Here is a 15,502-nt window from a genome sequence, read left to right as displayed (position 1 = left end):
GGCAAAGCACAAGGACCAGCTTACGGATCCCTGTTCCAGCCCCCGGCTCTCCACCTGCAGGGGAGTCGCTTCACAGGCAGTGAAGTAGGTCTGCAGGTGTCTGACTTTCTCTCCCCCTCTCTTTCTTCCCCTTCTCTCTCCATTTCTCTGTCCTATCCAACAACAACAACAATAATAACTGGAACAATAAAACAACAAGGGCAACATAAGGGAATAAATAAATATTTTTTAAAATCTTTTTTAAAAAAACCAAGTTGAGGGGTCTGGGCGGTAATGCAGTATATTGAGCGCACATGGCGTAAACCGCAAGGCCCAGCATAAGGATCCAGGTTAGAGCCCCCAGGTCCCCACATACAGGGGGGTTGCTTCGCAGGCCGTGAAACAGGTCTGCAGGTGTCTTTCTACCCCCATCTCTGTCTTCCCCTCCTCCATTTCTCTCTGTCCTATCCAACAACAACAATAATACCAATAAGAGGAACAAAAATGGGGAAAATGACCTCCAGGAGCAGTGGAGATTCGTAGTGCAGGCACCGAGCCCCAGCGATAACCCTGGAGGCAAATGAAAAAAAAGTTGAGTGCAAGAAGACAGATACAATGGAATTATTGTACATTTCCATCAATACGAAGGATTAAATTATAGGGAGAGAAGTCAAAATAATACTTTCAATTGATCAAGGGAGGGGATTATTATAGGAATGTGCACAAAGCGCACCTTACCAAAATTGCTGAATTTTGAAATTTTGTTATTGTGGTAAAATTTATTTATTTACTTAACCTCCAGGGTTATCACTGGGTCTCAGTGCTTGTACTACAATCCACTGCTCTTGGAGGCCATTTTTCCCTCCATTTTTGTTGCCTTTACTATTATTATTGTTATTGTTGTTATAACTGTTGTTGTTGGAAAGGACAGAGAGAAATGGAGAGAGGAGGGGAATACAGAGACGGGGAGAGAAAGATAGACACATGCAGACCTGCTTCACCGCTTGTGAAGCAACCCCCTGCCAACTCCCAACAGGTGGGGAGCCTGGGCCTCAAACTGGGATCCTTACTCCTGTCCTTGCGCTTTGTACTATGTGCACTTAACCCACTGCACTACTGCCCGGCCCCTGTGGTAAGATAATTTAAGTTGCAAGAGACAACCAGACTTTTTGTTGCCCTTGTTGTTATTGCTATCGTTGTTGTTGGATAGGACAGATAGGGGGAGAGAAATATAGGCACCTGCAGACCTGCTTCACCGCTTGTGAAGCAACTCCCCTGTAGGTGGGGAGACAGAGGCTGAAACCGGGATCCTTATTCCTGTTCTTGCGCTTCATGCCATGTGCGCTTAACCTGCTGTGCCACTGCCTACTGCCCTCCCTCCCTTTTTATGTTTTTAAAGATTTTATTTATTGATTGATGAGAAAGGAGGAGAGAGAGAATGAACCAGTCATCACTCTGGTACATATGCTGCCAGGGACTGAACTCAGGACCTCTTGCTTGAGAGTCCAGTGCTTTATCCATTGTGCTATCTGAAGTGTTGAGTTCTCAAGCCTGATATTCCAGTTTAAATACCTGGCATCACATGTGCCAGAATGATTAGTTAGTTCTCTCTTTTCATATATAAATATATTTAAATATTTATTTATTTATTCCCTTTTGTTGCCCTTGTTTTATTGTTGTAGTTATTATTGTTGTTGTCATTATTAGACAGGACAGAGAGAAATGGAGAGAGGAGGGGAAGACAGAGAGGAGGAGAGAAAGATAGACACCTGCAGACCTGCTTCACCTGTAGGTGGGGAGCCGGGGTCTTGAACCAGCATCCTTACTCCAGTCCTTTCGCTTTGCGCCATCTGCGCTTAACCCCGTGCTACCGCTGGACTTCCTATATAAATATTTTTTTTTAAATTGGACAGACTCAGGATTAGGACACAATTTGCCTGGTACAGCACATGCCTGATCCCCATATCATAAATGTCATGTTCTCTCTGTGTGTCTAAGGTTAATAAATGAATAAATCAAGAGAAAGAGAGTGAGAAGAAGGAAGGAAAGAAGGAAGGGAGGGAGAGAAATGGAAGGAACTGAATGTGGCCTGACAAGTGATATTAGAATATTGGACTTAAAAGCATGAGGTCCCAAGTTTGACTTCATGCATTGCATGTATGAGTGATGCTTTGATTCACTCTAGTTTTAGTAGCTAAATCTTTAAAAACAAAACAAAACAATAAGGCGTCAGAAAATTCTCAGTAGTATCACACATATATTTGTTCCTTATTTCATTTCCCAGTGCATACATATGTATCTGGGTATTATATTTATATATAATTTATATAGTGGGATCAGTGTGGTAGCACAGCAAGCAGAGTTCATATCTGAACCATCTAAAAACAGAAGACTGGGTGGGGGATGTAGCATAATGGTTGTGTAAATAGACTAATGCCTGAGGCTCCAAGGTCCCAGGTTCAACCCCCCATAGAACCATAAGCCAGAGCAGAAGCTAGGGAGGAAGGAAGAAAGGAAGGATGGATGGGAGGGAAGGAAGGAGGGGACTAAGCCAATGAAGCATCACAAGTGCCAGTACAGTGTTTGATTTCAATAGTGCTGTGTGTGTGTGTTGTAGCTCCTGTGTTTTTAAGGTTTCAGCCTTGCTTTATAACTAATTCAGTACTTTTGTTTTGATTTCAGATTTCAGTAAATTTCCGTATGGCGTCCCCTGAAATTGTTTCCATCTCATGGGGTCAAATCAAAGTGCAAGGCTCCATGAAAACATATAAGGATTGCAAAGTATGGCCAGGAGGTAGTCAGGCATGGGATTGGAGAGAAACAGGAACAGAGGTAAGCTGTTTATGTCTGGTTAACATTTACTGCATAAGACTGGCCAAGTGATTGCCAACTCCCTAAGTTACAGTGACCAAACAAAAAGTTTGTTTTCTTTTTCTCTCTCTTTTTATTGAGATATAATTCACAGACTATTAAACTCTCCTTTTCAATGTATGCAATTCATTGGATTTTTCTATTTTATTTATACATGGGGTGGCAGAGAGAGAGAGAGGGAGAAAGAGAGAGAGAGAGAGTGTGCGTGTTTGTGTGTGTGTATCACATGAAAAAACACAAAGAGAAGCCAGACTACCACTCTAATACATGCAGTACTGGGGACTGAACTGCAAGCATTAGATTGCAAATCCATTGCTCAGCTAATTAAGCCATTCCCCCCAGTTGCTTTATTCAACTTTCCTATCATCCTAAACTTTTGTGATAGTTATAGCTATTAATTCCAGAATATATTTGTCACCACAAAGGAAAATTCCGTTAGCAGTTACTGTTCAGTCCCACCAATTATTATTTATTTATTTATTTTTTAAACAAAGCATTACTCTGCTGTGGCTTACAGTGGTGCTTAGGACTAAACCTGAGACCTCAGAGCTTCAGACATGGAAGCATTTTGCAGAATCACTATGCTGTCTCCCTAACTTCCACCCATCTTCCATCAATGACTACTTTCTGATGCTATTCATGTGCCTATTCTCGACATCACATATAAACAGTCACTCAGCCTTCTGAGACATATACCTAGGGATGGAAGTGTTAAAATACCTCCCTTGGATAGCATGCTGCATTGCCATGTGCATGACCTAGGTTTAAGTCCGGCCCCCACTATATTGAAGAAAGTTCCAGTACTATGGTCTCTTTCTCATCCCCTCTATCTAAAAAAATAAAAACAAAGAAAGGAATACACCTGGATTAACAAAAATGATATGGGAGGAATGGAATGAGGGAAGACTGGGTGAGAAGTAATAATTCTTCTTAAACAAATCACTCCATTGGATTGTTTTGCCTGTTTTGATTTGACCACTCCAAGCAAATTTTTTTCAGATAGACATTAAAAAATAATAATAATAACCCAAATAGAGAGAAAGACACCACTGCCCTGGAACTTCCCTCAGTTTGATGGATGGGGGTGAGCTCAAACCTAAGCCATGCCCAAGACAAAGAAAGGACACTATCCCAGTGAGCTACCTTAATTGTTTTTGGTGGATTGTGAATTAAACGGTGTTGTAGAGTCATGAGAACAGGCATTGGTGTGGAGTGTCTGCAGAGCTGAGTTTGCAAGTTGTTCAGAACAAGGATACTGCCACTTAGAGACTTATGTGAGAGATAAATGTGTCTGACAAAGGTTTTCCAAAGTATGTACTTTTTAAGACTTTTTTTTGGTAACAGAACACTGCTCAGATTTAGCTTATGATGGTGCAGGGGGATGAACCTAGCACTTCAAAGCCTCAGGCATGATTCTCTTTGCATAACCATTATACTATCTCCCCCGAGTTTCAAATCTATGGTTTGAAAGATAATACCACCTTAAGAGTATGTTGTTGTTTTTGTTCTTTTTTAAAATTTTTATTTTTTTATATTTATTTATTTTCCCTTTTGTTGCCCTTGTTGTTTTTCATTGTTCTTGTAGTTATTATTGTTATTGATGTCATTGTTGTTAGGACAGAGAGAAATGGAGAGAGGAAAGGAAGACAGAGGGGGAGAGAAAGAAAGACACCTGCAGACCTGCTTCACTACCTGTGAAGTGACTCCCCTGCAGGTGGGGAGCCTGGGACTCGAACTAGCGTCCTCACACTGGTCCTTGTGCTTCACGCCACGTGCCCTTAACCCACTGTGCTACCTCCTGACTCCCGAGTATGTTGTTTTATAGCTTAGAAGGTGGTGCAGGGGATCCTCTTTGGCTTGTGAGCATGAGGTCCTTATTTCTCATTAATAAAATAAATCTTTTAAGAAGTTGTTAAGCGCAAGGATCTGGGTTCCAGCCCCCATTTCCTACCTGTAAGGGAGTCTGCTTCACTAATGGTCTTTCTCCCTCTGTATCTCCCCCACCTCTCTCAGTTTCTCTCTATCAGTTTCTCTCTTTATCTCTATTTGATAAATTGGGAAAGTATGCCACCAGGAGCAGTGGCCAATACTGAGCCAATAACCCTAGAGGCAAAAAAAAAAAACCAACAAAAAACCACTTATTAAGGCATTTTGACCTATGAATTTAAAACAAGCCTTTTAGTTATTGACAGATTCATTTTACTTTTGTCTGAGAAATTGCCAAGAAACTTAATATGTCAGTAAAAAAAATAAATAAAACGATGAGGAATGTAAAATTAAGAGGGTGAGGAAGAAAAAGTTTTCCAGAGGAAATCTTTAAGGATCAATTTACTGCAAATAAAACATACTTTCCTCCTGATACACATAAATATAAGTAATAGGTACTTGAAAAATGGAAGCACTTTAAACATAGGAATTAAATAAATTAAAGGTATTTAAGATATAGAGGATAAGCCAAAACAATAATTAAAGAATGACAAAGCGGGAGTCGGGCTGTAGCACAGAGGGTTAAGCGCAGGTGGCGCAAAGCACAAGGACCAGCATAAGGATCCCGGTTCGAACCCCGGCTCCCCACCTGCAGGGGAGTCACTTCACAGACAGTGAAGCAGGTCTGCAGGTGTCTATCTTTCTCTCCCCCTCTCTGTCTTCCCCTCCTCTCTCCATTTCTCTCTGTCCTATCCAACAACGACAACAACAATAATAACTACAACAATAAAACAACAAGGGCAACAAAGGGAATAAAAAAAAAAAAAAGAATGACAAAGCGTCTCCACCAATAAGAGGTTGAAGTGAAAAATTGTCCCCTAATGCTCATTAGGGTAGCTCTTGTTTTTGTTTAACTTGCACACGTTAAATTTGTAATAAAAGGAGCCGGGCAGTAGCACACATTTTATGAAGGCAAAGGACCTAGGTTTGAGCCCCCACCCCCCACTTATAGGGGTCTGCTTCAAGAGTGGTGAAGTAGGTCTGTAGGTGTCTTTCTCTCCCTTTCTCAATTTTCCTATCCTTTCTTTCTCTCTGTCCTAATAAAAATTAGGAAAAAAAAAAAAAAAAAGACGTTGGGCAGCAGATTTGTAGTTTCGGCACCGAGCCCCAGTGATAAATAATCCTGGTGACAAAAAAAAAATTTCTGCTTTGCTATCAAAAAATTAATTTCCCCTTTAAAATGATGGGAGGTAGGGGCTGGGCGGTAGCACAACAGGTTAACTGTAGGTAGTACAAAACTCAATGGCCGGCACAAGAATCCCAGTTGAAGTCCTTGGCTCCCCAGTTGCAGGCACAAGTAGTGAAGCAGGCCTCAGCTCCCCACCGTCACAAGCGCAAATAGTGAAGCAGGCCTGCAGTTGTCTTTCTCTTCCCGTCTCCCCTCCTCTCCCAGTTTCTCTCTGTCCTATCCAATAAAATGGAAAAAATGGCCGCCAGGAGCAGTGGATTTGTAGTGCAGGCACCAAGCCCCAGCGATAAGGAGGCAAAATTAAATAAATAAATATAATAATAATACAGTTCTGCAACCCAGGAGCTAAAGCAGTGGATAAAGTGTTGAGACTCTCAAGCAGGAGGTCCTGAATTTGATTCCCAGCATAGGCTGTACCAGAATGATACTGAGGTTCACTGTTTATCTTCTTCCTTCATAAATAAATAAATAATTAAAAATTAATAATAAAGGAAGTACCGCGGTAGCGCAGCAGGTTAAGCGCATGTGGCACAAAACGCAGGGGCTTGCATAAGGATCTTGCCCCCCCCCACCTGCAGGGGGTCGCTTTGCAAGCGGTGAAGTAGGTCTGCAGGTGTCTTTTCTCTCTCCCTCTCTATCTTCCCCTCCTCTCTCTATTTCTCTCTGTCCTATCCAACAACAACAGCTATGACAACAGTAACAACTACAACAAGCACAACAACAACAAAAATGGGAAAAATAGCCTCCAGGAGCAGTGGATTGGTAGTGCATGCACCGAGCCCCAGCAATAGCCCTAGAGGCAAAAATAATAATATAGAGAGCCAGTGAAATAGTTACCTTGAGTAGGGTGCTACTTTGCCATGTATGTCACCTAGGTTCATGTCCAGACCCCACCACATTGAAGGAAGCTGTGGTATCTTTTCATTCTCTCTGCCTATCTCTGGGGGAAAATATATATATATTCACAGCACCTGGGGTGTGTAACAGAGCACCTGCATGTTAACTTGCATGCACGTTGTCCTGGACATTACATATGCCAGAGTGATGTTCTGATTCTCTCTCATTCATAAATAAATCATACAGAAAAATAAGTACAGTTCCAGTACAACTGGGAAGGTGGCTTAGTGGAGCACAAGACTTGCACATATGAGGCCCCAGGTTCACTCCCTGGCACCACACATGACAGAACTGAGCTCTGGTTTGTTAGTCTCTCTCTTTCTTATAAATAGAAATATATTTTATTTTATTTTATTTTTTCAGAGCACTGCTCAGAAAAAATGGTGCCTCAGGCATGAAACTCTTTTGCATAACTATTATGCTATCTCTCCAGCCCCATTTTATTTATTTATTTATTTATTTATTTATTTAATTTTATTTTATTTATTTATTCCCTTTTGTTGCCCTTGTTGTTTTATTGTTGTAGTTATTATTGTTGTTGTCATTGTTGGATAGGAAAGAGAGAAATGGAGAGAGGGAGGGGAAGACAGAGAGGAGGAGAGAAAGATAGACACCTGCAGACCTGCTTCACCGCCTGTGAAGCGACTCCCCTGCAGGTGGGGAGCCGGGGTTCGAACCGGGATCCTTATGCCGGTCCTTGTGTTTTGCACCACCTGTGCTTAGCCCGCTGTGCTACAGCCCGACTCCCCCCATTTTATTTTTATTTACTTTTTAATTTATTATTTATTTTTGGATAGCGACAGATAAATTGAGAGGGAGTCGGAAGATAAAAAAGGAGAGATACTAGTCCCCACCAGCAGGGGGAAAGCTTTGCAAGTGATGAAGCAGGGTTACAGGTGTCTCTATCTCTGTCTCTCTCTAATGCCCTCTTCCTTCTCGATGTCTGGCTCTCTCTATCCAATAAATAAAGATTGTTGGTATGCTTTTAATTCTGCTTCTAAAACCCCTTCTGTTTCATTGGTTTAATCCCCCTGCTTAACACTGTATTCTATTTACATAACCACTGTTAACTAAGCACCGCCTTGCCTGCAGGGCATTGGTTTAATCCTTCTGGTTCATGTTCTCTTTTCGCTCCACCCCCTCTCCTTGTCACAACCTGATTTCCACCAATCTTTTTTTGCTCCACCCTCTCTATGTCACATCCTGTTTCCACCCTACTTGGCGAGTATATATATAAGGACAAGATTGTGATTAGGGATAGCTTAGCTTAGATTGCCCGGTGTTCCACATGAATAAAGAGATACTGCTTCCCAGCTCAGCCATGAGTCCCTGGTCGTCTGTCTCCTGACCACGAAGCTAGCCAGCCCAGCAAAGATAATAAAAATTAAAATAAATAAATAAAATAAAATATCTCAAGAAAGAAAAGGAGAGATACAAACACCTTCAACACTGATACACTGATCATGATGCTTCCCCAATGCAGGTGGCAAGCAGGGGCTTGAACCTGGGTCCTTGCACACTGTAATGTGTGCACTCATCCAGATGCAGTACCACCACCACCCCAAATAAATGTAAATTTATGTATTCCCTTTTGTTGTCCTTGCTGTTTTATTGTTGTAGTTATTATTGTTATTATTGATGTTGTTGTTGTTGGATAGGACAGAGAGAAATGGAAAGAGGAGGAGAAGACAGAGAGGGGGAGAGAAAGATAGACACCTGCAGACCTGCTTCAACCACCTGTGAAGTGACTCCCCTGTAGGTGGGGAGCCAGGGGCTCGAACCTGGATCCTTGACCAGTTATTGTGCTTCATGCCTGAGCACTTAACCCGCTGTGCTACCGCACAACTCCCAATAAATGTATTTTAAAATATTTTACTTATTTAACTCTAATAAGACAGAGAGAAAGAACAGAACACTACTCATCTCTGGTTTATGGTGGTACTAGGGATTCAATTTGGGACTTAATAGCCTCAAGCATGAAAGCCTTTTGCATAGCCATTATACTATCTGCCTAGTCCCAAAATAAATATTTTTAATAAAAAAATAATATAGTTCCTTTCAATTGCATGTCTTTGAAATATTTATTTATCTAACCAGAACACTGATCAGTTCTAAGTTATGGTGGTGCATGGGGACTGAACCTGGAATGTCAGAACCTCAGACACTAAAGTTCCTTTGCATAACCATTATTCTGTCTTTCCAGCACCCCTACCCTTTTTTCTTTCTTTTTAACTAGAGACATAAAGTCATAGAGTGAAAGAGGCCACACTTTCCTTCATTTATTTTTGCCTCCAGGATTATTGCTGGGACTCAGTACCTGCACTACAAATCCACTGCTCCTGGAGGCCATTTTTCCCATTTTTTGTTGCCCTTGTATTTTTTTTGTTATTGCTGTTGTTGTTCTTGGATAGGACAGAGAGAATTGATAGAGGAGGGGAAGAGAAGGGGAGAGAGACACCTGCAGACCTGCTTCACCCCTTGTGAGGCGGCCCCCTGCAGGTGAGGAGGCAGGGGCTTTAGCCAGGATCCTTATACCCATCCCTGTGCTTCATGGCATGTGCACTTAACCCATGCACTATTCCCTGCACCCCCAATGTCCTGTATTTCTAAGATGTGTGAACACTTGACAGTTGCATATCCAGACCTTGTTCCCTTATATCACTATCATGATCTTTCATTCCCCTGTATCCTTATTAAAACCTGTCTCCTTCCTCAGAATGACATACTCCCCTTTGTGCCTGTTGAAATCTTATATATTCTTCAATTCCTAGCTTTTATACTGTCTTCTCCAAGGAACACTTCCTGCTAATCCTTGTGAGAATGAGCTGCTAAATCCCTTCTCAAAATTTCTGTAGTACTTGGTGCCTCTATTATTGGATTTAGCACAGTTCACCTGGATTATGAGTGTGCCATCACATGTTTTCACCCATTAAATGGTGAGCCAAGAGTTAGAATCACACAGCTCAGTACCTGTAAAATGGAAGTTAAAATGATGCTTCCATACTGATCTTTTCAATGTGAACATGATTGAACAAATGTGTTAATCCTTTGTATTGGTCTCTTTGAGACAGGTTAATGTTGTGATTCCTTCCTTACTAGCTTTTAATTTGTTTCCAGAGGAAGCGGACAGATTTTTATAGTGATTATAGAATGGAAACATCAAGAATATTTATTACCTACTACCAGTGTTTTTGCAGTAATAGTAACTGCAACCTCCTCCTTAATCTCTACAACTTCTATGCACCTGTTTTATAGTTTTTAGAGAATTACACAAATGTTAATTTTTGGAACCAAGATTTGAACCTCACTTAAAGCACTAATTATCTAATTGGTGGATATTTTGTTCCTCCCTCCACCCTCTTTTTTTAACACCAGGGTTACTGCTGGGACTCAGTGTCTACATGATAACTCTACTACTTCCTGCAGCCATTTTTTTAATAGCTGGTAAAAGAGAGATAGAGAGGGACAGAGAGATGAAGAGATACCTATAGTATTGCTTTTCAATGAACAGACATTAAAATATTTATTTATTATGATAGACAGAAAAGCAAGAACCAGAGTATCACTCTGGCACATACGATAACAGGGATCAAACTTAGGACCTCTTATTTACAAGTCCAATTCTTTTTTAAAAATCTATTTATTGTTGGATAAAGGCTAAGAGAAACTGAATGGTCTGGGAGGTAGCACAGTTGGATAAAGCATTGGATTCCCAACCATGAGGTCCTGAGTTCAATACCTGGCATCACATGTACCAGAGTGATGGCTGGTTCTTTCTCTCTCTTCACCTATCTTTCTTATGAATAAATAAATAAATTATTAAAAAATAATGAACAGAGGGGCCAGGTGGTGGCACACCTAGTTAAGTGCATGTGGTATAGTGTGCAAGGACCCGGGTTCAAGCCCCCAGTCCCCACCTTCAGGGGAGAAGCTTTGTTGGTATGCTTCTAAGACCCCTTCTGTTTCATTGGTTTAATCCTCCCTGCTTAACACTGTATTCTATTTACATAACCACTGTTAACTAAGCACTACCCTGCCTGCAGGGCATTGGTTTAATCCCTACTGGTTCATGATGTCTTTTTGCTCCGCCCCCTCTCGTAGTACACCCTGATTTGCACCAGTCTCTTTTCGCTCCACCCTCTCTATGTCACATCCTGTTTCCACCCTACTTGGCAAGTATATATAAGGACAGGATTGTGATTAGAGATAGTTTAGTTTAGTTTAGATAGCTTAGATTGCGCTACGTTCCACATGAATAAAGAGATACTGCTGCCCAGCTCATCCATGAGTCCCTGGTCATCTGTCTCCCGCCCGTGAAGCTAACGCGGCATAATGGCACCCTGAAACAGGGACAGGAATCTCGGATCCACACACATGCAGCAGACCAAAGAAGACCAGATAAGTAAAACCACCATGACCTGCCTTTCTACTTATGAAGAGGTTTTCCAAAGCTTCTACTCTTTCTTTATGAGATAGTTTCTCTGTCTCTGGAACATTTTGCTCTGGGCCACACTTTGGTTCCCTGACCAGGAACTTTGGTTTCTTATGACTGTGATTGTAGAGCTTGGAAGATGCACAGAGATTTCTCCTTGGACTTTCTGTATTCCTTCTCCCATGTTTCCCGAGGAGAAGGACTACATTTTGCTCGGGCCACACTCTGGTTTCTTATGACTGTGATTGTAAAGCTTGTACAAAAATTTCTCCTGGGACTTTCTGGACTTCCTTTCGCATGTTTCCCACGGAGAAGGACTACTCTAATTTGAAGCGCTTTCTCCAGTACCCTGGCAGTCCCCAAGAATGGAGACACGTGGTTAGTTCTATTCTCCTGATTCGATTCTTTCTTCGATGGGAAGAAGTTTTTAAAAATGGGTGCCTGCAACAATCCTGCAGGAACTGTCAGAAGCACCCTAAATGGAATTTCGAGGAGCTTTTTGGACTAGGATGCCCTCTGGGGACTCATGATGCTACATGGTGAGATCTGGATAATCTGGTTCAAGGTGAAAGAAGCAAAAGCTGCCATGGCTTTTCTCTCGTATTCCCCCTCATTGTTCTCTCTGAATATTTTAAGTTTGCTGTCTGCTTTCAGTTGCGTTTCAGAAGAGAGTGATTTGAATGATTGAATTTTTGTATGACATTAACTTAAAAAAAAAAAATGCTGGATGCAGCCATGATTTCCAGAGACATCCAGAAACCAAAAAATTGTTTTTTCCTCCTTTGATTTTTTTTTTATGCCTTGGCATAAATCTGAAACGTTTAATCCTGAAAACTGTATGAGTTATGGGCGGGGCAGATAGTGTAATGATTATGTTAATGATTCTCATGCCTAAGGCTTCTAACCATGGTTCTTTTATTGAGTTTAAACTGTTTAAACAACCTTAAAAATCATACTAGAAAGGACTTCCAATTATAATGGTGTTATCAATTATAGTAAACTTCTAATCAGCTACAAGTTTTGTTTGACAAGTAAGTGAATTACAGCTGTCAAGTCTTCACATGAAAAAGCATCTACTCAAATGGAATTCCTGGAAATTCATTTGGACCCCTGTTCTCTGACATTGCCCACAAGATGGCATGACTACAATGCACCCCCGGAAACCAATGATGTGACCTGGCCTGACCTGAAGAAACAGATTCACAGGCTCCAAAGCTCACTCTCTACAGAAAAGCGGGATTCTGGTGGCTAACATTCCCCATCGAAACAGAAATGCAGCGTTTCATCCCCTGACATTTCTTCCGTGGTCATCTGCTTTGGAATGACACTTCTATTGGACTTACTGGTACACCTCTTAGACATTTTATACAACTTTACAGCAGCTTCCCTTTATGCTGCTGGGTTTCTCAAAGACTGACAGCAGCAGTCCATGGACTTTGCAGCCAGAGCCTTGGGACTCTATAGGCCACGTCCCCTCACCTGCAGGCCCTGCCCTCAGAGGTAGGAAACCCCCCCTCCTTACTAGGTCATGCCCCCAGAGGCAGGAAACGCCCTTTGAGGCATAAAACGCCCCCAGAGGCAAGAGATGCCCACAGAGGCAGGAAACGTCCTTTGAAGCAATAGATGCCCCCAGAGGCAAGAAATGTCCTTTCGCCTGCTAGACCTTGCCCTTTGAGGCAGGAAACGCCCCCTTCAGGCCTCCCCTTGGCATCACACTGGTTCTTGCTGCTCCCCTATTTTGTTCCTCCATGTCTTATGCCAGTTCTTTTGAAAATGCCTGTATGATAAAGGTTTCTGTTCACCTCACACTCCTGATACTATGGCCATTAGTTAAAAAGAAAGGGGGAATTGTTGGTATGCTTCTAAGACCCCCTTCTGTTTCATTGGTTTAATCCCCCCTGCTTAACACTGTATTCTATTTACATAACCACTGTTGACTAAGCACTGCCCTGCTTGGGCAGGGCATTGGTTTAATCCTCACTTTTTGCTCCGCCCCCTCTCGTAGTACACCCTGATTTGCACCAGTCTCTTTTCGCTCCACCCTCTCTACGTCACATCCTGTCTCCACCCTACTTGGTGAGTATATATATATATATAAGGACAGGATTGTGATTATAGATAGTTGAGTTTAGTTTAGATTGCGCTGTGTTCCACATGAATAAAGAGATACTGCTGCCCCGCTCAGCCATGAGTCTCTGGTCGTCTGTCTCCCACCCACAAAGCTAGCTAGCCCAGCAAAGCTTCACGAGCGGTGAAGCAGTTTGCAGGTGTCTCTCTATCTCCCTCTCTATCACCCCCTTCCCTCTCAATTTCTGGCTGTCTCTATCTAATAAATAATAAAAAAAAATAATAATAATAATAATGAGAAATTGAGAAGGCAAGGGGAGATAGAGACATAGAGACTCCTGCAGCACTGCTTCACCATTTGTGAAGCTTTCCCCCTGCAGGTTGAGACTAGGGGCTTAAACCTGCATTCTTGTGCCCTGTAATGTGAGTGCTTAAGCAGGTGTGTCACCACATGGCCCCTACCAGTCTAATTCTTTTTTTTTTTTTCCTTCACAGTTATTGCTGGGGCTCGGTGCCTGCACCATGAATGCACTGATCCTGGAGGCCATTTTTTACCCCTTTGTTGCCCTTGTTGTTTTATCTTTGTTGTGGTTATTATTGTTGTTGCTGTTATTGTTATTGGATAGGAAAGAGAGCGGAGGGGAAACAGAAGGAGAGAGAAAGATTGTGAAGTGACTCCCCTTCAGATAGGGAGCTGGAGGCTCGAACCAGGATCCTTACTCCGGTCCTTGCGCTTCGCACCACATGCACTTAACCCACTGCGCTACTGCCCAATCCCTTCTCCAATTCTTTAGCCACCTCACAGAAATCTATGACATAGTTTATAAGTATCCAGATCATTTATTTTGTACAATAGACTATGCAAACAGTTATGTCTTAGGCTCTGAGATTCTAGGTTCAATTCCCAGCACCATCATAAGCCACAGCTGAGCATTGCTTTGGTAAAAAAATAAGATAATAGGGGGCTGGGTGGTAACCTGCAGTGGGTTATATGCACATGGTGTAAAGCATGAGGACAGGTGTAATGATCCTGGTTCAAGCCTGCGGCTCCCCACCCACCTGCAAGGGGGGGTCACTTCACAGCAATGAAGCGGGTCTGCAAGTGTCTATCTTTCTCTTCCCCTCTCTCTTTCCCCTCTTCTCTTGATTCTCAATTTCTCTCTGTCTTATCCAACAGCAGCAGCAGCAATAATAACAACAACGGCCATTTTTTTGCATTTTGTTGTCATAGCACTGGATTTGTAGCACAGGCAATGAGCCCCAGCGATATCCCTGAAGGTAAAATTATATCTATAATCATGAAATAATGATAATAATAATAATTTTATTTGTATCAAATCTGTTTCCTTGGGGGCTGTCAGGTGGCTTAACTTGTAGCATACATATTTTGCCATGCTCTAAGACTCAGGTCTGAACCTTGGGCCACTACCTGGGAACAACTAGACAAGAAGAACCAGGATGGGTGGACCTTGCTGTCATGTCTTTCCTCATTCTGTTTTTATGTTTCCCTCTCTCTAGAGGAGAGGGGAAAAAGGCCACTAGAAGCAATAGATTTGTGCAGGCATTAAGGTTCAGCAATAATGCTAGCTTTGCAAAAAAAAAAAAAAACCCAAAATTGTGGGGAGTCAGGCAGTAGCTCAGCGGGTTAAACGCAGGTGGGCAAAGCGCAAGGACCGGAGTAAAGATCCTGGTTCGAGCCCCCAGCTCCCCACTTGCAGGGGATTCACTTCACAAGCAGTGAAGCAGGTCTGCAGGTATCTTTCTTTCCCCCTCTCTGTCTTCCCTTCCTCTCTCTATTTCTTTCTGTCCTGTCCAACAACAACAACAAAAATAATAACTACAACAATAAAACAACAAGGGCAACAAAAGGGAATAAATTTTAAAATTTTTTCAAAAATATATAGATACATATATCTAATATAAATACACAATTAAAAATATTTATTTATTTATTATACTTTATGTATATATTTTATATTTTATATATATTTATATATTTTTTAAATATTTATTTCTGTCCTTCTGGTTGCTTTAGGGTTCCTTTGTTCTTCTTCTAGGTCTTTAAGATGTGCAGTCAGGCT

At 41.8% G+C, this 15,502-nt stretch overlaps 1 protein-coding gene across 3 annotated transcripts in view; it reads left to right on the top strand.

Annotated features, from left to right (window-relative positions):
* The window catches only part of AAMDC (adipogenesis associated Mth938 domain containing), a 34,703-nt gene that overhangs the window by 8,120 nt on the left and 11,081 nt on the right, over positions 1 to 15,502 (top strand). For 2 of the 3 annotated variants that reach the window (XM_060176698.1, XM_007529702.3), the window contains exon 2: positions 2,669 to 2,811. In XM_060176698.1, the coding sequence (XP_060032681.1) occupies positions 2,784 to 2,811 (28 nt within the window). In that variant the 5' untranslated portion in view covers positions 2,669 to 2,783. Of the gene's footprint in view, positions 1 to 2,663; positions 2,812 to 15,502 lie in introns of those variants that run through there. The other variant, XM_060176697.1, reaches the window with a different exon arrangement.

The sequence above is a fragment of the Erinaceus europaeus genome, chromosome 17, assembly GCF_950295315.1.
Source record: "Erinaceus europaeus chromosome 17, mEriEur2.1, whole genome shotgun sequence".
Lineage (NCBI taxonomy): Eukaryota > Metazoa > Chordata > Mammalia > Eulipotyphla > Erinaceidae > Erinaceus > Erinaceus europaeus.
Note: the sequence above shows the minus strand (reverse complement) of the source record. Positions and strands in the feature narration are given on the sequence as shown.